This window comes from Coturnix japonica, chromosome 6, assembly GCF_001577835.2.
Source record: "Coturnix japonica isolate 7356 chromosome 6, Coturnix japonica 2.1, whole genome shotgun sequence".
NCBI lineage: Eukaryota > Metazoa > Chordata > Aves > Galliformes > Phasianidae > Coturnix > Coturnix japonica.
This window is the reverse complement of record NC_029521.1, coordinates 15,441,442-15,466,311: the sequence shown is the minus strand read 5'-3', so window position 1 is coordinate 15,466,311 and position 24,870 is coordinate 15,441,442. Positions and strand designations below refer to the sequence as shown.

Here is a 24,870-nt window from a genome sequence, read left to right as displayed (position 1 = left end):
CCCATAAGCAGTACTGAATTAAGTCCCTTATTGCAAAGAATGGAACAGAACAGAATAGAACAACTTAAGAAAACAAATAAATAGCAGATGAACAATGTCTGTGAAGCAAGATGTATGGGAAATTGATAATCACAGCCTGAACTTCTGATTAATTAGCTGAGGCAAGTGTTGGGTCAGCTGTAGGAGCACAGGTGAGAGTAATTTAGCTGCACTCCCAGAAGGGGTGGAGTCCTCTAGACCTTATCTAAGGGCTGACCGCCACTAATCTCAAAGCATCTCTTTGAGATTGCTCCTTGGTGAAGATTGCCTCAGAATTTCCCAGCAGACCGAAGGCTTCCATACAGGTGAGTTTTTCCTGTAAATAACCTTTTGAATTTTTACTACCATCTTTATGTTATTGTCACCATACAGGAACCTTTTGGATGTTTACTGCCATCTTTTTGTTATTGTCACTGTACACAAGACCTTACCCTTAAATGTCTTAAAAGGAGCTCTACTTCTCCTTTGGCTGCATCTGAGAGCAACTACCTTCCTCTAACCCATTTGAACTCCCTAACTTACTGTTTATTATGTTTCTAGCATAAGCAAAACCAGGGTAGGTTCTGCAGCAGTTTCTGGAGTGCAAGGCACTTTAAAGAGCTCTGTTTGTCTCATTGCAGGGCAGGAAGATCAAGCTGGAGGTGCCTGAGCCACAGATTTCCTCTGTGCTGCTCTAGGTCTGTCTGGGACCTATAAAACATCTTGTGGGCATTTCTTCACTCTACAATGTTTTCTCTAAATCTTGTCTTGCACTGCCTCAGCAGCATCTCTGGGCTGTCAGGAGCCTTTCTTACCTCCCCTGCCCCACCACCATGGTGTCTTAAATATAATGTCAGTTGTATGCCAGTCTCCCTTTGGGCTGCCCACAGCCTGTTTTGTTCTTGGTCTCTACTCTGGCTGCAGCTGCTGGGTTGCTTTAGCACTGTTATCCTGCCAAGCTGCTGCCTCACAGTTGTGGTTAACTGCTGCCAAGATGGCCTTGTTTCTTTCTTGTACCTTGCTTTCCAGTCTCTTCTAGATCATCAGTCACAAATCAGGTGAAGCCTTAGTGTAGGCATGGAAAATTAGGTGCTGTGAGTCAGCCCCTTTCTGAGGTGCAAGCTTTGGCTGGAGTCCTATAGGTTGTCTGCTGGTCCTCACAAGCCTTGATGCTGGACCAGTACACCAGAAGCACTAAGCAAGCAACAGCCTAGCAGCCCAGGGCTTGGTACCAGGCTGGTAACCAAAGCTTTTGAGCAAATAGTGGTGGAGAACAGCACTTTCAAGCTAGATAGCTTAAAATGGCAATAGTTAGTCTGGCTGGACATACTGAGCACTTGCATCCTATGTCAGCACGTTGAATAGCATGGGTAGGATATGTTTGATCTGGCGTGCCATCAGCAGCACAGTGTCTAGGATTTAGCTTGGTGACAGCTGTTTGTAGTACCTGGCAGCTTAACATAGGCTTCTGCGTGTTACTGGAGTTTTCACCTTTTCAAATAATAAGGATAGGAGGTCTGCTGATGAAATATTTAATATTCACTTCTTACTATTGGCTAACACTGTTTTGGTGCAGCGTTCTGGGAAAAAAATAAAATAAAATTAGAAATGGAAATAAATCTACAGGATACACACCATATAGTATAAGCACATAATACATTAATTCTCTAAAGACTGAAGATCAATTCCTTAAATCTGTTGAAAAACTAATTACCAAAATGCGAAACTACACGACTAAACTAGCTGAGGCTGGGTAGCAGCAAAGCATTTTTCTCAAGACCTCCTGAACCTTCTGCTTATCCAGAATATGGCAGTTCAGTAGAGCTGCACAGTGTGAGTTTATTACAGTTAAACTATGAATGTGATGGCTTTCCACCTGTTTCTGGTTGCATCATGAATCCTGGCTGAAAACAGAGATAATGGAAATGTACATTGCAAGCAATTCCTCAATCTTTTAATTGAATCATGACCTGTCTTCTCCCATTTTTTATTTTTTTTTCCTTTGCTGTTCTCTTTCTTGGTTACTTTTTTAACGTCCCTTCTAGGAAGGGAAAGGCATGTTAGCAGAAGACAATTAAAATATACAGATATAGTCGTTGTTCATTTGAAGTGCTGTGTTCTTAAAATGTGAATCTTTTGATAATAAAAACAACTTCATCAGCTTTAATTTCAGTTTCTAAAAATTTGTACACTGTAAGGTCTGAAAGACTTAGGTGGAAAAACCTAACATTACTTCTTTTAGCCTGAGAGTTATTAAGGAAACTTAAGGTGATATTATTCATTACTTGCACTACCAAGGTGCCTAGAAAGCCTACTCAGGGACAAGGTTCTCTTTGTACCAAATATAACGAGACCAGAACAGAAAAGACAGTCATAGACCATACCTATGCAGTCCAGTAATGCCTGGCGCAGACAGCCATGAAGTTGTACTGACCCAGACTTGTACATCTATAAAAGGCAGGGGAGGTTTGTCTAGAAATACTTACCAGAGTCCTGGAAGCATTAAAATTTTCATTAGCACAGTCCTATGCTTGGGCTAGTAAACTCTGCCTCTCAGTATGTAGGAGCCCAGTATCTCTGTTACATTAAAATACAGCTGTATTAGGAGTCTCTATTAAAACCAAGATTAGTTTGTTTCCAAGTCCTGTTTGCATAGCTTCCAGGTTCAACAAATCATTTCTCCCGGTGAGAAAGCTGCTCTTGCTGCCACCTTCAGATAAGCCTCCTGCTACTGCAGTTTGACAGTGTCCAAATGATCCATAAGAACCCTGCTGAGGGAATGGTGAGCTGCAGATGACCACCAGAGAATATAGGAGGAGTAGAAAAATGTTTACAGTATCTCCTGTGAAAATTTTTAGTGTGCAGAGTGATGCAGACTTGTTAGATAAAAGAAAACGTGTCATCTTTGAGTATGTGGGAAGTCCATAGCCACTGAAATCAGAAAATGAAATACCTGTGAGCAGTTGTTAAAAGATTATAAAGTTTTATGAACTGTAAATGCTAGAAGTAGGCCTGAGCTGTTGAGCTTGGCTCAAAGCAAGATCAAAAAAGTCATTTAGCCTGAATAATACTAGAAACTAGATGCGATGGTAGAATTATATTTTGGAACCAGATAACAAGAGTTAAGTGAATAGAACTGTATTACACAGGATATTTAATAAAAATAAGTTCCTTCTATCAAGCAAGAAGTAAACTGCTACTCTCCAAAGCCAGAAGTATCTACACCACACAAGGACTATCATAACATATCTAACAACATTATATAACAAAATTACAAGGTAGCAGTGAATGATGCATGTCAGTTCAGTGCAAGAAAACACAAACATAACTGCAGTGAAGAAGAAAATCCTGCTCCACTTTTGAGTCAGGAACATTAGTTAAAGCATTTATTTTACAGTTGCAGTATGAAACTTGGTTAATTTCAGAGTGCTACTAGCACAAGTAAAGGTCAAGAGCAAAAAAAAGCACAAGGGAAAATTCATATCAAACTGAAGAAATTCATTAAGCTATAGAGTCTTACCATACCTTAGCTTTTATTAGGGAAAGCAAGCATAATTCTTTATGTGCATATAGAGGGAATGCTAAGTCACAGCTTGAACCATCTACTGAGCACCTGGTAGGAAGGCTGAGCCAACCCAGGTGAGCTCAGGTGAAAGTAATGCAGCTGAATGACCAGGAGGAGCAGAGCCAGGATCCACCCCTTCCCAGACTTCATTCAAAGGGTGGCAGTGGAGGTGAGAACATCTTTTCTGGAGATCCTTGCCTACCTGAGGGCTTTCTGGGTCTTTGGAAGGTAGTTTTTATTATTATTTCTGTGCCTAGTCTTCTGCATTTAAGCAGATCCTTGTTTGCTGTAGCTTAAGACCTTGCTGCTCTATCTTGTTACTCTTCCACATTATAGTGTATTTCTTAAAATCCTAGTTTTCTAAAAACCTCAGCTAATGTTTCTAGCCTTTCTAAAATTGAAGCCTTTAGAACATAATAATAATTAAGGGGGGATGGGGGGTGGAAATCAGATAGTCTTCCTGTTTAAGTCTTACAATTTTACATGTAGGAAAGGGCTATTTCCTCACTTCTCATTTCTGGGTAAGACCATATTGGAAAAGAATATTGCAAATATCAAGAAATGATTCCTGAAGTGCTAGACAGAAAGTACATGCACTGAGTTTAATGGAGGATATAAGTACACTTAACTATGGAAGATGATTATCTGACAAATATCTTGCTTAGAAAATGCATAGTGTTTGCTGAAGCGTCCTTTCTCAGGATAATCTTCACTACTGTTCATCTATGTCTGTTATATTCAGGATGAGGTGAAGTGAATACTAACATCTCATGTATTATACCTACAATATCCTATGATGTGCTATTCATAGAAAGTTACCGTGAAGTAGTTTAAATAATCCCTTCTCATTTCTAGTTGCATTAATCATAGTCTAACAGAAGTCACAGAATACTTTGAGAAAGAAGGCCCTTCTCAAAAAGAAAAAATATTTTTGAAGATCTGTGGTCTACATTGTGAAATGAAGTTAATTTCATGAAATTCAGAGACTTTAAGTTTTTCCAGTTCTAATGGTAAATACTTAAACTTTATTTCCACCACTATTCCATGCTTCATAAATATTGTTTTATAGTTGTCCTTTATTCACTATATGCTGAAAACTTGAAGAAAATACTATGCGTGTTCCATAAACATGCAATGTCATTCTTTTCTTCTTTTTTTTTTATGGGATAGAAAGCTGTATGCTTAAAGCCACTGTACAAACAGACAGAAATAGAGATCCATCCTGACATATTCTTAGGGACATGGATTATTGTATTTTTTTTCCCAATTCCTGTCACAATGGATCCATTTTTGTAACCTTGCTCCCTAGCTCCTGGGCATGCTCTCATCCAGCACAAAGCAGGAGTAAAAGGAAAAAGGAAATACAAGTTTCTTTCAAGTTCTACAAGTAGAAAAGGGGACTTATGAAACAACCCAACCCAATAGACCAGCAGGCAGAATTTCTAGCCACCTCACATTTACACTGTTTTTTATCTCATTGTTTCTTCTCACTTTTTTCTTGTTCTTCTTCATTTTCCATCAATATAAGATTAGTTAACTGATATCTTTATTTTCAAATTAATTGAAAGATGGTGGAAATAAAACATTAAGCACTTTGGAGTGCTGGACACTGGAGTTAAGACTGTTAGTGTATCCATACAATCATAGTTGCTAGTGTTCTTATTTCAAAATTCCCCTGCCTTCGTCAGTGTGCAGAGTGTATGGTGCTTCAGAATTGAAGTATGGGTTTATGAAGTTCAAGATGTATTTGATCTATTGAACTGATATGCTGCAGTACATCAGATTATTCATGTGTTAATAGCATTTAGAGATGCTCACTGAGACTGTAAGGAAGGGTAAGGTATGTGGTGGACATTAATGGAGCAAGAGATATTCTTTGTCCTCAGGACTTTACAAGCTGACAGCTAGAAGAGCCTTGGGTTAGGAAAGCAATAGTACTCAATTTACCCACAGTCATTTCAATTGGGTTAGTGGCAGAACTAGAAACAGAAGCCCATTTTCTGAGGCCTTAGCCACTGCATTGTCTACATGAGGCATAAATACAGCTCTGGCAATAAATCCTTGAGCTCAAATGTCAACTTCTGTACAAAATGTGGTTTTGCTAGGGCATTTTCATGCAAGCTACTTTGTCTTAGAATGCTGGATTTTCCTTTGCAGGAAGAAAGAAGGGCAGTTCAAGCTGGTGATAATGTCTTGGATTAAGCTCTGTGGTGGGTATCACACATTGCAATAATACAGAGGAGCTAAATCTCTCAGCCCACCACTCCTCTGAACTAAGATGTAACAGATCTGAGTCTCAGTTTCTCTACCAGTCAGACACACTCAACACTAGCATGGCACATGTGGAGGTTAATTATGTGTTTGTGTTACCAGCAACATTTTCAACTATATCCCAGTACTCTTGTTTGACAAGGGAAGTGGCTACAATTATTTTAAATGAAGATTTAATTTTTATGGATAATAGTACTGCTTGGTTGCCAAATATACTTATATCATTGTGTTTTACAGCTTTTGCCATAGACCAGTCTTTTCTCTAATGGACTTCTAGAGCTATGTAATTGTTCCCTTTGTTGGATTTATTTCACTTTTTTCTTTAACATAATGCCGATAAAACCATTGTGAATAGCCATGAAAATCTTCATAACATTTAAATGTTGTACTTTCTTATTCTTCATTTAAAAACAAAAACAAAACAAACAAAAAAAAACCACAGAATCCTGTCAGTTTAGATAAATACTATAGGTCCTGAAATTTGTAAACAGGCTGGAAAGAGCACAACAGGCTAAACTGCTTAAACCATTTGAGGGCTCCAGCACTTACATTCACCACTGTACAGATTATCTATGATTAAGGTTGGCAAACCCTGGAATCTTGCTGTCATGGTACTCTAAGCTTGCATTCAATATTTTTATGGTGGGATCTAAGACCTAAATTAAGAAAACCATCAAAACGATGTAATGAATATTGATTTAGAATTTTTATCTAGAATACTAATTCTTTTCTGCATACAGTCAAGCATTCAGTGGGATCTCTTGCTACTGGAAATGACAGTAACTTCTTGGAAAATAATCTATGTTTTTCGCAAAATAGAGGAGAGGTTTAAGATAAGAATTAGAGTTAGATTTCTCTGTAAAATAGGCTGTATTTCTGTATTCCTGTAACCCTACAGGAATGCTCAAGAGTTTAAACAGGAGTGTAAATTGGCTTTTTTTTGTGTGTGTGTAGTACAGAATTCTGGCTTCTGCACATATCCATTTAGGAACTTTCTAAACATGAGAGTGCAACTAGACTGAAGACAAATGAGTTTATTCTGTTAATTTGTCCAGATTCTTAGCTCACATACTTCAGATGCTCATAAATCCTCTAGCAATGAGTTCTGAAAATATATTTATGCTTTGCATGAAACTTTTTTTCTCTTATGTTCTTTAAATCTATTATTTGTTACAGTAAGTTCCTCTAGTCCTTGTGCTCTCAAGGAGAGAGAGTTTAGGTGAAAAAAAAGAAAGGAATTTTTCTCTGTATAACTTCTCTGCCTGATTTATGGTCAGAATTTCTTCTCGATGCCCCTTTGATTTATTCTAGAAGTATAAATTCTCTATTCACAAAGTAATAGATTCAAAATAGCTATTCCCTAGACAGCTCACATAGAAAGCATAAAGCAAGCACAGGATTGTTTAGTATCTGCCCAAATAGACTATTATCTGCAAAGATATGCTAGGTATACAGACATGTCAAAGGAAGGAGCTTCACAAAATGCATTCATTACTATTACTGAATGGTCCAGAAAGAGTTCTGCACTAAACTTCATATGAGTGGTTGATCTGTGTTTCAGGCATCCCTTATTCATGATACCAACAGTGTCCCCAGCTGGGATAGACCACTTTTAGACTCTGCTTATTTTTGTGTGTGGCAAAAAGTAACATTTCAAAAGCCGTGCGAAAGCATGCTTTTCCCACATTTTCTTTGTCCATAACTGAAGCTACCTCCTGCAAGCAGATTGACTGAATTAACAATTTATTTCAGATTTAAAATCTGGGGATGTGCTCTTGTATGTTTTTGGCATGTCATGCTGCAGCTCTGGGTGCTGACAATTTACATGGGTACAGCCTGAAGCTGCATACTGCATATTCTGATCCTTTTTCAAATGCTTAATACAATAGGGTCCCAAATACATTGTGAACAGAAGAAAACAACCCCCCACGTTCTATTTTAGTAAGCTGAGCCGAAAGTCCATTGGCCGGGAGCTGTCATCAGACATGACCATATGTTACTCAATAGTATTACAAGTAAATCCTAATTGAGTGCAAATTATGAAGATTAAAGTCACCTCGCATTTAGCTGCATTACACTGAAGCAAGTGTAGTTCAAAGTCTTATTTAAAATGCTGGCAATTTTCAGCATAAAAATTAACAGGCTGTCATTACCTTGGATTTTATGAGCTGTTTCAAATGTCTGGAGTTTCTTGTTTGGAGCTCTTGGAAGGAAAGAACAGTTCTTAGCAGCACAGACTGAAAACCTCTAAAGACAATGTATCGTCAACAACTTCTAAAAAAGCATTAAATATTGATACAGCTAAGTCACAGAAAAATCTCCTGGTTATAAGCTTTATATAAATAATGGTGAAAGACTGTATGACTGCTGCTCTAATTGTGGTTAACATCAAAGATTTTCATTTTAGCAATCCACTGCTAGAGTAAGTCAGGCCCTGCTTATAACAAACAATGTATTCCTTTTTCAAAACAATTAACTGCCAGAAAGATATTCCATGATGATCGAAGTTTGTTACTGTTTTGTAAGATGTCTGTACAGTAGCAAGAAGCTGAACTTCATCTATTGGTGCGCTTTGGATGATGCATTCTGTTTTAATGAGATTAAAGGCTTAATGCGGATAAAAGATCTGTATCTGTTTGGTGAACCTGCATTCTATGCAGAGGTTTCAGTTTGATTCACAGAGGGACAGAGAGAGAACTATGATCTCTCTGACAGATAAAAGCATTTGACTTCCTTAAGTACATTTTCTTTTTATAACCTGTCCAAAATGATTGGAGCACATTTCTTTCTGTTTTCTGTTCTGATCGTGTTCAGCATATCTGCTGAGGAAATATTTCAGCCAACCCTCGTGTTGGACATGGCTAAAGTCCTCCTGGATAACTACTGCTATCCTGAAAACCTGGTGGGAATGCAAGAAGCCATTGAGCGAGCCATCAAGAGTGGGGAGATCCTGGACATTTCTGATCCAAAAATGCTGGCCAGCGTCTTGACAGCTGGAGTGCAGGGTGCTCTGAATGATCCAAGACTGGTAATTTCCTATGAGCCATCAGCTCATGCAGCTCCTAAACAAGAAGCTGAAACTTACCCCACTCGGGAACAACTCCTGAGTCTTATTGAGCATGTAGTCATATATGATAAGCTGGAGGGAAATGTTGGCTACCTGAGGATTGATTATGTCATAGGACAGGAAGCTGTGGAGAAAGTTGGAGCTTTTCTAGTGGACAAGGTATGGAAGACACTGATAAATACATCTGCCTTGGTGATAGATCTTCGTTACAGTACTGGAGGACAGATCTCTGGAATTCCTTTCATTATCTCATACTTGCATGAAGCAGACAAGATGCTACATGTTGAAACTGTATACAATCGGCCCTCCAACACCACTGAAGAGATATGGACGTTGCCAAAAGTGTTGGGAGAGAGATACAGCAAAGACAAGGATGTCATTGTTTTGATCAGTCAACACACCACAGGAGTGGCTGAAGATGTGGCTTACATCCTGAAGCACATGAACAGAGCTATCACTGTTGGGGAGAAGACAGCTGGGGGTTCTCTGGACATCCAGAAGTTCCGTATTGGTCCTTCTAATTTCTATATGATGGTTCCTGTGTCGCGATCTGTCAGCCCCTTGAGTGGGGGTGGACAGAGCTGGGAGGTGAGTGGGGTGATGCCATGTGTGGCTTCTGAGGCAGAGCAAGCCTTGCAGAAATCTTTGGACATTCTGGCAGTGCGCAGAGCTGTGCCTGGCACCTTAAGTCGTCTCACAGACATATTAAAGGACAATTACAGCTTAGTGGAGCGAGTGCCAGCGCTGCTGCGGCACCTTGCTACCTCTGACTTCTCTTCTGTGCAGTCAGCAGAGGACCTGGCCACCAAGCTCAACAGTGAGATGCAGACCTTATCTGAGGACCCTCGTCTGTTGGTCCGAGCCATGATGCCTGGTGAAGCTGCTGCCCCTCCTGCTGAGATGCCGATTGCAATGGCAGCCAATTTGCCTGATAATGAGCAATTGCTGCATGCCTTGGTGGATACTGTCTTCAAGGTGTCAGTGTTGCCAGACAATGTGGGCTATATGCGCTTTGATGAGTTTGCTGATGCCTCTGTTCTTATTAAGCTGGGACCTTACATTGTAAAGAAAGTTTGGGAGCCCCTCCAAAATACGGAGAACCTGATCATGGATCTACGTTACAACCCTGGTGGCCCTTCCTCCTCTGCTGTGCCTGTGTTAATCTCTTACTTCCAAGATCCTACTGCTGGCCCTGTCCATCTCTTTACAACCTATGACAGGCGCACCAACCATACAGAAGAGCATAACAGCCAGGCAGAACTACTGGCCCAGCCCTACGGAGCTCAGCGTGGTGTCTACGTGCTCACCAGCCGCCACACTGCTACAGCTGCTGAGGAGTTTGCTTACCTCATGCAGTCACTTGGCCGTGCCACACTGATCGGTGAGATCACAGCAGGTAGCCTCTCACATACCCGTACCTTCCCTCTGTTGCAGCCTGAGCAAGGAATAACCCGTGGCCTAACCATCACAGTCCCAGTTATCACCTTCATTGACAACCATGGGGAAAGCTGGATGGGTGGAGGTGTTGTGCCTGATGCCATAGTGTTGGCTGAGGATGCACTGGAGAAGGCGGAAGAGGTGCTAGCTTTTCACAGGAAAATGGGGATGCTTTTGGAGAGTACTGGGCAACTTCTAGAGGCTCACTATGCCATCCCAGAAGTGGCTGAAAAGGCCAGTGTTATGCTCAACACCAAACGAGTTCAAGGAGGTTATCGATCAGCTGTAGACTTTGAGACATTGGCTTCCCAGCTTACCAGTGACTTGCAGGAAGCATCAGGAGATCATCGCCTTCATGTTTTCCACAGCCATGTGGAACCAACACCAGAAGAACAGCTTCCCAACATGATTCCCAGCCCTGAGGAACTCAGCTATATCATTGAGGCACTCTTCAAAATTGAGGTATTGCCTGGCAACCTGGGATACCTTCGCTTTGATATGATGGCTGAGGCAGAAACTGTAAAAGCAATTGGACCTCAGCTGGTGCAGATGGTCTGGAACAAGCTGGTTGACACAGATGCCATGATTATTGACATGAGATACAATACAGGTGGCTACTCCACTGCTGTCCCAATACTGTGCTCCTATTTCTTTGAGCCTGAACCTCGTCAACACCTCTATACTGTCTTTGATCGTAGCACCTCCCACAGCACAGAGGTGTGGACTCTCCCCAGGGTTACTGGCAAGAGATATGGCTCCCTGAAGGACATCTACATCTTAACAAGCCATATGAGTGGCTCAGCAGCTGAAGCTTTCACTCGTTCTATGAAGGATCTACATCGGGCCACAGTTATTGGTGAGCCCACAGTAGGTGGCTCCCTCTCAGTGGGTATTTACCAAGTTGGCAACAGTTCCTTATATGCCTCCATCCCTAGCCAAGTGGTGCTCAGCCCAGTCACTGGCAAAGTGTGGAGTGTGTCTGGAGCAGAGCCACATATCACCATTCAAGCAAGCGAAGCCTTGGCTGTAGCTCAGCACATTGCCAGCCTGCGTGCCCAGGTGCCCCAGATGGTGCAAACTGTGGGTAGGCTTGTGGCAGAAAACTATGCTTTTGTAGACACTGGGACTGATATAGCATCCAACCTCACCAAGAGTGTCAACAATGAAAATTACAAAAGGATTAATTCAGAAAAGGAGCTGGCCAGGAAGCTGACTGCAATCTTGCAAGCTCTTTCTGATGATGAACACCTGAAAATACTCTACATTCCTGAACATGCCAAAGACAGCATTCCAGGGATTGTACCAAAACAGGTACTGTTTCTTTTGTACTTAGCTATATTTATGCCAGCTAGATGTCAGTGCCTGAGTGAGCACTGAACTCCCTCTGACTCTAAGACAAGCCAGGGTAGCAGCTTGTGGTAGTAGATGGTAGTTCTGGTTCCATGCATTCTGGAGCCTTCAGACTGTGAACTTCCATCGGCAGCCATCTACCACAAGTAAAGATTCTAATGCAGGGCTTCTATATTGGAGAGAAAATACCTCATCATTTCCAGTCACAGAAAAGTACTATGGCTTTTCAAGCTGTAATAAATTAACACAGAAAACTACTGATTAGAAAGTGAATTTGCAGCCTGAGGAAAAACATAGTTGGTCCAGAGTAAGTGCATATGCTTTCAAAACATACAATTACATATCTTGTAGTGAATCTTTATATAAAAAAAAAATTGCCATACTGTCTTATTTTAACTCTCTTATATCAGAATAAGCCTCCCCTTTTGTACTAGTGGTGAAAAGTTGCTCTGATTGTATCTCATGCACGGCATAAGGTAGTCTCCAAGTGAGCTAGAAATACTTTGGAAGAAGTATCTGGGTGGAAATTAGGTGACCCTGGGGGGAAATTGATTTTTAATAATCTCCTTTTGTTCTTGCTGCTTGGTTTGCATAACAGTTTGTGCTTTGTTCTGAGCCTGCCTATTTATACACTGGTCTGCCTTGGCAATCTTTCTTATTCATTGTTGTGCTAGAGGGAGCTCCCAGGAGCACTGGTTATAATTCCATGTTCAGATTAAAGGGAGGGTTAGGATAACCTGATCCCTTTCTTGGATGGAGTTAGCATCTTTTTGGCTACTGCTCCAGTGCATCTAACAGAGACGTCGTTTCCCCAGGGACCCATAAAATTACATTTTTGAAGGGAATGCATTTGCTTTTGCAGTGAACCACAGTATACTAAGTGTCAGGTAACTATTAAATGTTTCCTGGGGGAGGAAATCTGTGGGCTTCCACCCTCTGAAGTTTTTAGGCATGCATGAATTAAGGTGAGTGTGATCTTTGTGTTATTATCTCCAAAACAAAGGTCAGGGATAAAATCTAAGCATTTTCAGAGGAGAGCATTTTTTTCAGGTTTGTTAATCAAAAAGTGCTGGCTCCATTTTTACCTCCAAGCAAAATCATAAAAACAAGCAACAACAAAAAAAGAACGCTTAATGGAAATCATTAATTAAGGGATTGCATTTTCTACTCCATCGTTCTCTCCCTATCCTACATTTATTGGGCGTTTAAAAAAGAAACTTCTCTCTAAAGGGATTTTTGCCAGTGCTTCCTGCTAAATTGTTAACAGACAAATAGTGGGTATGCATCCCTAACCTGCAACTTAGTCACCATATTCTCTGAAGCTTCCTAATGGATATTGTCATCTATTATCACTGATTAAGAATTATTTGTGCCTTGAATGTTGAGAACATAATGTAGAAAACCCTGTTTTTCACATGATGCAGAATTCTAATCCTGATAGAGCTAATGAAAAAATGTAACTACACTAATTAATATCACCATTTACCTCAACTCCATCAAGCAAAATGGTTAGAGAAGGTCAGGTGGGTATATCCATATGAAGGAAATCATAGCAGTGTGTGTGAAAATCTGAACAAAAGTGAGATTTCTTCATGGGGAACAGAGAAGCACAGGTCTCTTATGAGGCTAGAATAGCAGTCAAAGGAGGAGGTATTCCCAATTTACTGAAATTGATGAGTCTGGGATGACAAGAGACCAGAAAGAACCATTGAGTGAGATGTCTGGGGTCAAAAGAATGTGAGTGAACTAAAATTTAAAGTAAGCGTTGTTCCTTAAGATTGTGGTAGAAGAAGTATCCACAGACCTTTGGGAAGCAGAGGTACCTTCAATTCCTCACCTTTTTTCCCCTCACAGTGTCCCTGTCCTTTCTTGACTCCCCTTATGGGGTGATTGATTCTGCCTTGCTTTTGTGGAGCCAGAAGGAATGCTTTCTGTGGATCATTTCAGAAATCCTCCATTCCAATATCCCAGAGAGCAGAAGACTTTAGACTTCTGTGATGTTTACATAATAGCATTAAATGCAATTATAAATTCATCTTTTTTGGACAGTTTTAAACAGGAACACAGTGGCCCTTTAATCTGTTTTATGCTCACTCCTTAAAAATTGAGGAGCTGCTTTTTCTCTTGTGCTACCAGCCTTCCAGCCACCCTTCCCCCTAATAGTGGGATTTCTTGGTAATGACCTTGATAGCGAAGCAGATCCAACACAATTAAATGGGAGTGATGATGAATAACTGCAGACGGGATGGGATGGGACATGGGAGACAGACAAGTGAAATGCATGTAGACCTTTACATCTGCTACACTAGAAGAGCTGCTGAAGCATAATAGTGGGTAGTGAATACGTCTCCTCCATGACAATAGCAAGGTCAATGCTAGCTGGAGATCTCTGCTGCATAAATGCTGCTTTCCCAAGTCAGATTTCCTAGAGGCAAATGTTGCATATATGGTTTTTGAGAATAGACTTTTGTGTGTAAAGCAAAGCTCTTTGAGGGGATGATTACTCCTTTGGTAGCTATTCTAGCCTCAAAAGAGACCCATGCTTCTCTAATGCGTTTTCATCAATGTTAAAGTAGATTTGCCCATTCGTTTTATGGATTTTTCAATGGAAGCCAGATGAAAACTCAAAACTTAGCTGAGAATCATGTTTTCTGGTGTAATCTTCCAGGGTATTTCAGTCTAGAAAATAACTGTGCTTTAAGCTTTTGCTGGCTGGCTTGCAATGTATATGTTACAAGCTACCTGTTTTCACAGCAGGCTAGTGTGCTGCTGTGCTGAGCAGCCCTCTGCAGGGTGAAAGTATTGCTTCTCACTCTGTCCTGTGCTTTCCCAGTGTGGACTGACAGCCTTAAGTAACCTCTTTTAATCCTTCTCAGAAAGCTGTTCCAGTGTATTTCTGCTCTTCCTTATAGTAACTTCTCCATTCTGGCTGCACTGGCTCAGTGAAGGACAGAATAAGGATTCAAAGCCACAGTTCTGGAAAACTTGGAGAACTTATCTATGAAAGGATGGATGGGGTTAAAAATGTACATGCAGGATTTTTACAGTTTCTAGAGTGAGGGTAATTGACTTCATTTCTCTGGGAGGAAAATGGGTTGTTTGGAAGGAGCTCTGTGCAAAAGTGTATGGGTCCTTTGGAGTTCACGATCTGAACACAATTTCTCAGACTGAAGTTGCTGCAGTAAAAAATAATCATCATGAAAATGGTATGGATAAGCACAAATCTAATCAGTAAAACATGCAAAGCCTTCTGCTACGTTCAGTTCTAATGAAGCCTCAGTTGGAGTGCACAGTACCCATTCTTGTGGAATGCTTTTCTGTAGAGTTGTGACTCAAGTGAGGAGAGCCCAAGGAACAGGAATGTAAGTAAAGAGAAGAGTGGGCAAGAGTTATCTTAGAAAAGCTTAAAGGATTTGAGATGTTTATTCAAAAGAAAAGAAAACAGGATACGCAAAAACAGTTTTCAGAGAGATAAGAGGTGATTTATTTTTTTAAATATTAAGGGAATAATCTGTTTCCTCATCTGTGTTGAACGGGCCAAGATGTAATGCACTTAAACTGCAAAAAGCAGTAAATTTAGAGTGTTTACATGAGATTAAAGGAATATATTGTAAAGCTAGAGACATACTAGACTGGATTTCCCGAAGAGGAACATGTATCTCTGTTACTGGAAGTTTTAGAGAGCAAGTGAGAATCAGCTTTCAGGGAGACTGCTGATTTTCCTTAGATCTTGAGCTGAGGAACCTACTAGGCTAGGTGGTTTCCTTTCAGACTGTGAGGGTGCACAAATATGTCCAGTGTTGTTCTGAAAAAGAAATAAGTGATGTCCCCAACCTGCCTCCAGATCTCATGGTTCTTAAACCAGCCTTTGGGTTTTCAGCAGCACAAGGTTAACTGATAGTATTTTGATCTGGAGGCTGGCAGCACTAGCAGCCTTAACAGAGCTAAGAGTTACACTACAGTGGCCAGCATGAAATTTACTATGAAAATGCAGTTTCTTTTTACACAGCTAAAACAGCTTAGGGAAGAGATGAAAGGGGAGAAAGAAGGGAAGAGAGCTGCAGCTGTTAAAGACATTTGCCTGTGGTTGGTGTATTAGCCAGTGATAAAAGTCCATGCATATTTCCCAGGGCAGCAATTCAGGTCTTACTTTGTGTCACACTACATGTTCTAGTTAGGCCACATACACACAGAAGGTAACTGCAGAATAGAGCTGGACACCCTGTATAGTTAACGAAAAGAATTTCTTCTTGGATTAAGTGATGTTAGCTTGGAGGTCCTTTAGTCTAGCTGCATTGCTTATACTGTTCTTAAGGCACCTGAGGGTTTATATTTAACCATCAAGTCATTTGTGTGTAAACACTGCCTAACTGAGCAGCAGGATCTTAGTCTCAGCTGCATCCTGTCTTGGCTTGTCCTTGACCTGCAAACATAGCCCTGCCTTCCAAAGAAAATTACGCTGTTGGTCTGTGAAAGTAGGCTCGCGTCCTGAGATACCAGCTGCATGCAGCTTGTGTGCCAGTGTCAAGAACCTGCAGTTTTCCAAGATAGTAGCACTGTAATGTCAGTCCCAGCCTTCTCCCCTCCTTAAGAATTAGGACAGTTTTTCTTGTTGTTATTTTAAGAAAGAGCATTCCGTGTGCTTTTGGTCTGGCTTCCTTTTAGAGCTTTTGGAATGGATGTATTTTGAAACATTTTTCTACAACCATAAAGAGCAAGTAGAAAAAAAATATTTCCAGGTATAGACAGAAGGGTTATTCTTGATCAGTGTGCTTCTGGTTGAGCGTTTTGCAATTATTTTACAAGAGAAGTAAGAAATGTGAGTTTTCAAGTAAAATATCATTAGTAAGTGACTGAGAATACCACATCAATTTTATTTATGTGTTACCAACAAGCGATGACTTTTTTTTTCCTCCTGAGGGGACCAGTACCTCTGAACTAGAAATAAGCTCTGTCAGAACAATGCAGGGCATGCTGGATATGTTCCTCAAAACTGTGATTTGTTAATCAAAGTACAGTGGGCAGATCAAGTAGCATTGCTGTCACTGGGAACTGAATTGGAAATGACAAACTCAGCAGCTCAGACTTATATGTTTACAGTCAAGATACAGTGGTTATTTTTACAAGATACAGTGAAAAAGAAAGTACAGAAGAGGTCTCAGTTGAGTTTGCTCTCAGCATTAGATCAACAACTATTGGCTAGCAAAACTTTTGAATTAACATTTGAGATTTTGGCATATATAATTATTGTTAAAGAAGCTAAGGGCAGCTAGAAGTGTGATACAGTAGGTAATACTCCCCAAGTTAAAGGTAATGTGCTTAAATTGCATCAAGTACAAACATCTCCCAAGTTGCAGGTTGGGAGAGCACCTTCCGTGTGGTACTACTGATTCTTTGTTCTTGTCACTTGTAAAGCTATTTATTGCCTGGGGATGAGCTATAGCAGAAAAAGAAACTAATTAGAAAGCAAGTATACAATCATTTTCACAAAGACCCTGAGGGGGAGAGCCCACATTGCAGAAGGTCATATAAGTAATGTATTTATCAAAGCCTTCTTAAGCTAGAGAGTCTTCAGTTTTCAGAAATATGCATGCAAAACATAAGTTTGGCAATAGCAGCAGACTTTGTTTCCAAATAATATAGGGTTACTAGAACAACTTTATTAGTTGGCTATGCATTGCTATGAAAAAAATGTCTGTTGTTTAATAACATCCAGATAAACAAAATGAAATAAATCGATCTTAACATGTGAAATTCCAGGCACAAGTCCATCATATAAAAAGACTTAACACATGTCTACCTCATTATCATGCCAGCACATGCCCAAAACATGAAGTCCCTCACTGTCACAGGGACTGGCCTGTTATCAGTGGCTGGAGCCAGTTTCACCTGTAGCCGGCAGCTGTTTGTCAGCTAAGCCCAAACAAGAGACTAAAAAATCCCTAAATCCCTTCCTTAGAAAGAACTGTTAGAGGAAACAGAAGGACTTGGGTGGCAGATCTGTTATAAGGACTTAGATTGCGGGTCTGGGGTGGTTTTTGTGGCTTTTTCCTTCTCTTTGGCCCAAGGAAATTCCTGTATTATTGAAAGGTGAACTGAGACTTGACAAATGAAGGCTTGATCCACTACTGAGGCATTCTATACTGGGCAAAAAGCAGCCAATTCTAAACTAAGTTAAACATGCAGAAGTTTTTAAATATTGTTACGTTATTGTTCTTCAGACTTGGTCAGTTTCTTAGATGTGTCCCACCTGGACTAATCCTGACTTGCAAAATTCCTTTTAAACCTTGTGCCAAGCTATCAGTGCCAGCAAATGATTTGTTTTGTTTTTCCAAACTCTTTCAGATCCCTTCCCCAGAAGTTTTTGAAGATCTGATTAAATTTTCATTCCACACAAATGTATTCGAAAACAACGTCGGCTATCTGAGATTTGATATGTTTGGAGACTGTGAACTTCTAAACCAGGTGTCTGATCTACTGGTAGAGCATGTTTGGAAGAAAATTGTTCACACAGACGCATTAATCATAGACATGAGGTAAGCCTTTGAATGGCAAATAACCAAACCTCTTTTAAAACAGTATTTTATTTGTAACAGTGAATTAGCTTTACATGGCTTACTGTCCTGCTTACAGAGTAACATTACTGGAATTAAATGAAAAAAGGAAATCAGCCAAAGACAACAATAACTGTCTGGAAGTATATCTCAAGAGAAATTGTACTATCACTTGTGATGTTTAAAACAAAATAGGCAAATTTAGGGGATATGCTGCAGGACACAATCCTGGGCTTCACATCTGTTTTCTTTCTCTGATTTCTTTCTAATCTAACTCTGCATGTGCCTTGTATTAATTATATATGTACGGTCTAATTAAATATTTCACTGCAGGCAGTGGTCAAGTCAAATGGTCAAACAAACAGACCATGAATAAGTCTGTTGCAGCATCTAGACTGCCATGTATGCAGTGCCAAATTATGCCGTACAGTCAGCCTTGTATGGAATGACCCTTGTGCACAGAGCACAAAGGTGGCCCGAGGGCATTGTCTTGCCTGAAAGATGCTGTGGCACTCCTAGACCATGCTGTGCAGTAGTCCTGTGCCTTCTCTTTTGGGATTGTGTTGGATGCTCCAGTGTGACAACAGTGCTCCAAAATTAGTAAGCCAGAAGACTACATCCATTTGTTGTCAGCTGTCAGTGCAGATGAATACCAGAAGGGTACATTTCCCATAAAATATTTCTGTAGTATACTCGCTTGCTTTGGTTTCAAGCTAAAGTTTGTAAGCTAAATACAAATAAATAACAATTAAAAAGAAGGCATTTGTAAGAGCCTGTTTTTAATGCTGGAACAATTTCTTTTTATTGCTATAATGAGTCTTTCTAAAGTTGTCAGTTTTCTTAATTTTCTTCTGGGATTTGCAGCATATGCAGGAAAAGATGAGTACGGCTCCCAGATGAGGCAGCATAACAGTCAATCAAAATCACCTGGTACTGAAATCAGTTCAAGCAAAGATATCACTATCTTTAAAAAGACTAGAAATAGGACCAGGACTTTCCCTTTTCTTGCCCTGGTTTCTTTCAATTCAGTGCTCATGCTGAAGCCAACAAAACAGCAATGATGCCATGTCTCAGATGCTAAATGGTCTTAGTATAGTCCTTTTTCTTTATTTTTTTTTTTTGCTTGCCTTGTTTTTTATTTTTATCTTATTTCTAGCCTTTGAGAAAGCACATCTGAGAGCACCAAGAAGACTTAGTCTCTGAAATCATATAAAAAGAACCCCATGCATTTTACATTTTGAGACTCCACCTGGATCAGCATGATTATTTTAAGGCATAAATGATAATTCCAATTTTGCATAGGATCAACTGTAATACACAGTGTCTCTTACCTTACAAGTTCCCCTCCCTGGCTACTCACCAACTCCATATTTTTAATTATCACAGCACAGAGAACAAAGACACTGGTAAACTATACATCTTTCCTAGTGACACACAAGAATTCTGTAGTGAATGGAGGACTTGACTGAAAGAGTTGAGCTAATATTCTCACAGCTGCTCAGTTATTATCACTGACTGAAGTTTCTGCAGTTTTTCTGCCCTGAAGAGTCCCAGGAAGAGCTCTCCAGCATTGCTTTATTTCTACTGTCTTGTCAAAATGTTTCTTGTGTTCATCATCAGCCATGTCTCTTTTTCTTGACAAGAAGTTTGATAATTGAAGAAGCCTCTAAACTGATGTTTTCAGAGTAGGGAGATGTCTGACATTTGCTTTTCCTTCAAAATCTTCCTGACTTCACCAGCTCAATTCTGTAAGGCATGCACTGCAGGGCAGGCAGCTGCTCTGTCATCTTGCTGCCTGGCTTCTCTCTGGGTGCATACTTCTGTCTGCTGCCCAGCCAGCTGCACAAGGTTAGCACTGCAGTGTATATATAAGGTTACATGGGAAAATATACCTAAAACACCTCTTTCCTTTCTTCAAAGCGCATGATGACATGTTGACTTCTTGGCTACATCTGACAGTCAAATTAATCCTCTTGGAGAGAGATGACTGCAGCAAGAAGACAACATATATCAGTGCTCCTCTACCTTGGCCAGTCTGTTACCACTAGTAGAGGTGGCAAAACTGGGCTGTTTAGGCAGTAACTCAGCAGATCACTGCCTCCTAACACTGTGCAGTGACAGCTGCGTTGTCCTTATGATTAGGTCAGTGGCATTGTGAGTTAGTCAAAGCAGAAGAATAACAAGTCTGATATTTCTTTGTAAATTAAAAGCCATTGTGTACTTTCTGTTTTGTTGTTGTTGTTTTTGTTGTTGTTGTTTTTTCCAGGCAGAATCAAGAGAAAAACAGACTTTTCTGTGTTTTTTTTACATTTGTAGCCAATTGTAGGCAGTAACAATCCCTGCCTGCTAGATGAGACTTTGTATCTGCTGATGAGGGGAAAATAAATGTAAACACATCAAAATGTAGTCTTAAGTATATGTACTGGGGATACTTATGTACTTGGAAGGTAGATTTAATGTCTGCAACAAAATTTCACTTGTTTTCTTAATATTCTAAATTTCTGAAAAGGTACAATATTGGAGGTTACACCAATTCCATACCAATCTTATGCTCATATTTCTTCGATGAAGGACATCAGGTTCTACTGGACAAAGTTTATGACAGACCTAGTGACTCAGTAATGGAAATATGGACCCAGCAACAGCTCAGAGGTGAGAATGACGATTTCTTTTCAGAGTAGATTCACATCTCAGGTGTTCCTCCTTGTGTTTTAAAGGGAGTTCTTAGATACCATAACTCATTAGGTGAAAGCACCTGCTACAATTACCTCAAGCTGTAAAAACAGAAATGGGCATCTCAGCCCTGTCTCTAATGTTACCCTAAATAATTCTTAGGAGTGTAGCATGTTTGGATGAGTTTATTAACTGGTTCCCAGAATTCTAGCTGAATACAGTAGACAGTTGTTATGACTTACTGCTATGAAGCTGACAAGAATAAATCTTTTGCTGCTTAATCTTCTAGTAATGCTTCTTCCAATACTCACTGAAGTTTTACCTGTAGCATCTCAATTTCTCCCTATGTGATCTATCAGATACTTTCAGAAGATGAGAACATGGGCAGTTTGTCTAGAGATGGCAAAAGCAAAAGGGAGGCATTAAATGCAACACATCTGAGTGCGTTTGGACCACTTGGTGATGTGTCACACCCCACCACATTGTCCACAGAAGTTGAAGGGGTGCTACAACATGTTGGGAGAGAGATCTTCAGTGCTCATAAAGTGTAGTTAGAGAACAGAACAGCCTTAAATACTGGCTTTAATTCTTTTCCCCTTTAAAGCTGAGACACTTCTGACAGAGGTGTCACACGGTATCTGCAATTACTGTCTTTGAGCATACTGAAATGGTTAAATTTTGTGGCAGGCTGCAGGGCCCATCTATTCTCTCAGACAGTTCGAGGTGGGCTGTGCTAAGGGGTATGATTACTATAGACACATTCTAGTTCCCATCAAAGAGATCAGGCAGACTCATATTAACTTCAAAGGAGCTGGATCTGGTTCTGTATTATATATATCTACTGTGAAAAGGGTATTCTAATGGATATTAAGTCTACAGTGAAATGAGAAGACCAAAAATGGTGTGAAAATTAAGTACCATGCTATTGTCTCCTCTCTTATAGCTTAGTATGAAAGCTAGATGTCATACTGTAACTTCAAGTGACATTTTTAAAGCAGTTTTAAGTAACTTTCACATTATCAAGTTCCAGTTATGACACACTGGTCATATTTACAATGATCTAAGCCTTCAAAAAGTACTCAGTGTACTCAAATATATTGAAAATATGACGCAAGAAAGCTACTCCTGTCAGCTGGTTTATGTAAGAGAATGAAACAACTTGGCTGACATAAAAAATAAGGGGGTATTTGTTGAAGGGCCTGGGACAAAGGCTGTGTAACAGCTTCCATTTATAGACTATAAAAAGCCTGTGGGAAACCACTGTAATTATAGTTTCATAAAATGCTGCCTGCATAGTTTGGAGGCTAAGATGATGACAGCCATATTCCTAGAGCAGATATGAGAATGTAATTGAAGATGCTGCTGGTTGAATTTTGAGTACTTCTGCTGGGACGGTGAAAAATGATGTTTTTCTCACCTGCATATTGCACTGCTTCAGGAGCTCTAGTGGAAGTCCAAGCCACTGCAGAATCAGCAGTGATAACCATGAGCTGGCCTTCCAGCTGTTGGAGCTCATATTAGAAAGTGGTGGCACAAGAACTCCACACAGAGTGACAGTCTTTTTAATACTGTAGAGGCTGGAATAGGGGAACAAAAAGTGATTTGATAACATCATAGACACAAAGTAGGTTTTCAAACTTCTTTGCTTATTAATAGCAAGTAGGAAGTTAGGTAAACACTGGCTTAGTTACACAAATAATCTCTGAAAACGGACAAATTTTGTGATGCTTTTTGTCCTTTCTGGCAGGAGAGAGGTATGGCTCCCAGAAAGGAGTTATAATCCTCACCAGTGCTGTGACAGCTGGGGCTGCTGAGGAGTTTGTCTTCATAATGAAGAGGCTGGGCAGAGCTCTCATCATTGGGGAACAGACCAGTGGTGGGTCCCATTCCCCGAAGACATACCAAGTAGATGATACCAACTTCTACATCATCATCCCCACAGCAAGATCAGTCATCTCTGCAGAGAGCACTTCTTGGGAAGGGAAAGGGGTGTCCCCTCACATGGAAACACCAGCAGTAACAGCCCTCATCAAAGCAAAGGAGGTGCTCGGTGCTCACCTGCACAGCTCAAGATAGCCCAACAGGGGCATGTGCTTCTTGAAAAAGTAGGTAGCTGTAATTTTCAAGGAGCCTGAGGGACTTGCACTCTCATGAGCTGAACCAAAAATGGGTTTTGGAGCCCAGAGCCAGACAGTTCTAATTTCAATAACTAGTGCAAAATTGAGACTACAAATAACTAACAAGCTGTATATGTGTATGCGTGCATGTGAGAGGATCAGAAGGGTACAGGTGTTTCTCTATATGTTACCTATTTGTTTAATGCCCAAGTACTCTGTTCCATTATGAGAAATCATTTCTGCTACCCAAAACAATTCACAAGCCTCAGGAATTATGCTGTTATGGACAGCAGAAGTGGATCTGAGTTCCTAGCAGGAGAGGGAGACTTCACAATGGAATCTCATTTCTTGAATGAGCTTTTTGATCGTCTTTTTCCTTGGGGAAGAAAGCCATCTCTCCTAGAAAGGAGTGGGAACTTGAGTTCAATTTCAGTAGTGAGTTCTTCCCTTACATAGTTCTAAGTGACTCTGCTTTTAACATGCTAGTTTTTTACCCCATTCTGAGGAACTCAGCTCTTTCTGGGCATGGTTAAGATAATTGGATATATTGGTGGATTCCTCTCCTGTGGTCAAATATAAATGTTAGTTATTGCACTGTCTGGTTTTTCCTAAGATTTAGCTCCAAATTAGAGAGATTTCCTCTGAGCTGTCAGTATTGAAGGCACGTGAACCACCTTAAAGCATTTACACAGAAGTAGAAAAGACATACCTTCTCCTTATGGAAAATGTGCACATTCTTTTTTATCCATCTGAATGAAGAATGAACAGTAGTTTTGAGGGTTTGTTTTCCAAACTTCAAGACTTAAGTATCTTCTCCATTTCTTCATTAGATGTACCAGTGTAAGAGAAACTGCTGATCACAGCCTGAACCTCTGATTAACCATCTGAGGCAACTGACAGGTCAGCTGCAGGAGCACGGGTGAAAGTAATTCAGCTGTGCTCCTGGAAGGAGTGGAGCCTGACTCCACCTCTCCTAGATCCCGTTTAAGGGCTGACCACCACTAAGGTAGCATCTCTTTCTGGAGATTGCTTCTTCGTGGAGTTTTTGTGGTGAGCCTCAACATTGGCAAGCATCCATCTCAACTGAAAGCCTTAGCACTGGTGAGTCTTTTCTTAGATACCCTCTGGCTATTTACTCTGTAATTACAACTATACACTTGTATTGTTTCAACTATACAATCAGAAATAACCCTTCCCAGTCTGCCAGGACTGCCCATACTCTTAATGCACATCTGCTTCTCCCTTAGAGTTTGGCAGAGAGATGAAGAATGAGAAGGGCAGTGGATTGGCTCTTTCACCCAGTTCTCAGATCAACACTCAGGGAAGAGAATTGTATGGACTTAAGGCTAAAAACAGATTATTGTGTGCTCTGCCCCAAAGACAAGAAGAAAACAAAGAGATATCCTTTGTGCCCTGCTAATAAACTAGTTATTAAGTGATAGTGTATTTCAGGGCAATTAACAGGATTATTGGAACAAACCTACTCCATGCCCTAAATTCTTATGATTCCTATCTAACCATTTCCCTTTGTAGTGATTTAGAAATGTGTATAACTCTAATCTAGATCTCAAGATTCCTCATCTCTGCAAAATACCAGCTCTAAGGCAGTTAACTTAGAAAAAACGGTGCCCCTAAATGCCACCAATTAGAAGCAGTAGTGGTTATACATTACTCTTTGCTTGCTCATTTGTGAGCACCTATTTTTAATCAATCACATTTAAATATTTAACTGCAGAGATCTCTTTTAGTGATCACTAGAATAGTTTTAACAACAAAGTAGACTTTCCATCTTTTTTACTGCTTGTTTTTCTTTCCAGT

The 24,870-nt window shown here is 40.2% G+C and overlaps 1 protein-coding gene across 2 annotated transcripts; it reads left to right on the top strand.

The window, feature by feature from the left end:
- The first annotated feature begins 278 nt into the window (after positions 1-278).
- RBP3 (retinol binding protein 3) lies at positions 279-23,984 on the top strand. Of its 2 annotated transcripts, XM_015866476.2 has the most exons (5): positions 279-344; positions 8,669-11,669; positions 18,054-18,244; positions 20,772-20,914; positions 22,683-23,984. In XM_015866476.2, the coding sequence occupies exons 2-5, from the start codon at positions 8,712-8,714 to the stop codon at positions 23,009-23,011; spliced, it is 3,621 nt and encodes a 1,206-aa protein (XP_015721962.1). In that variant the 5' UTR covers positions 279-344; positions 8,669-8,711; the 3' UTR covers positions 23,012-23,984. The 2 variants fall into 2 exon arrangements, with proteins under 2 accessions (XP_015721962.1, XP_032301433.1); XM_032445542.1 differs by lacking the exon at positions 279-344 and having other exon boundaries at positions 8,393-11,669.
- Positions 23,985-24,870: the final 886 nt, after the last annotated feature.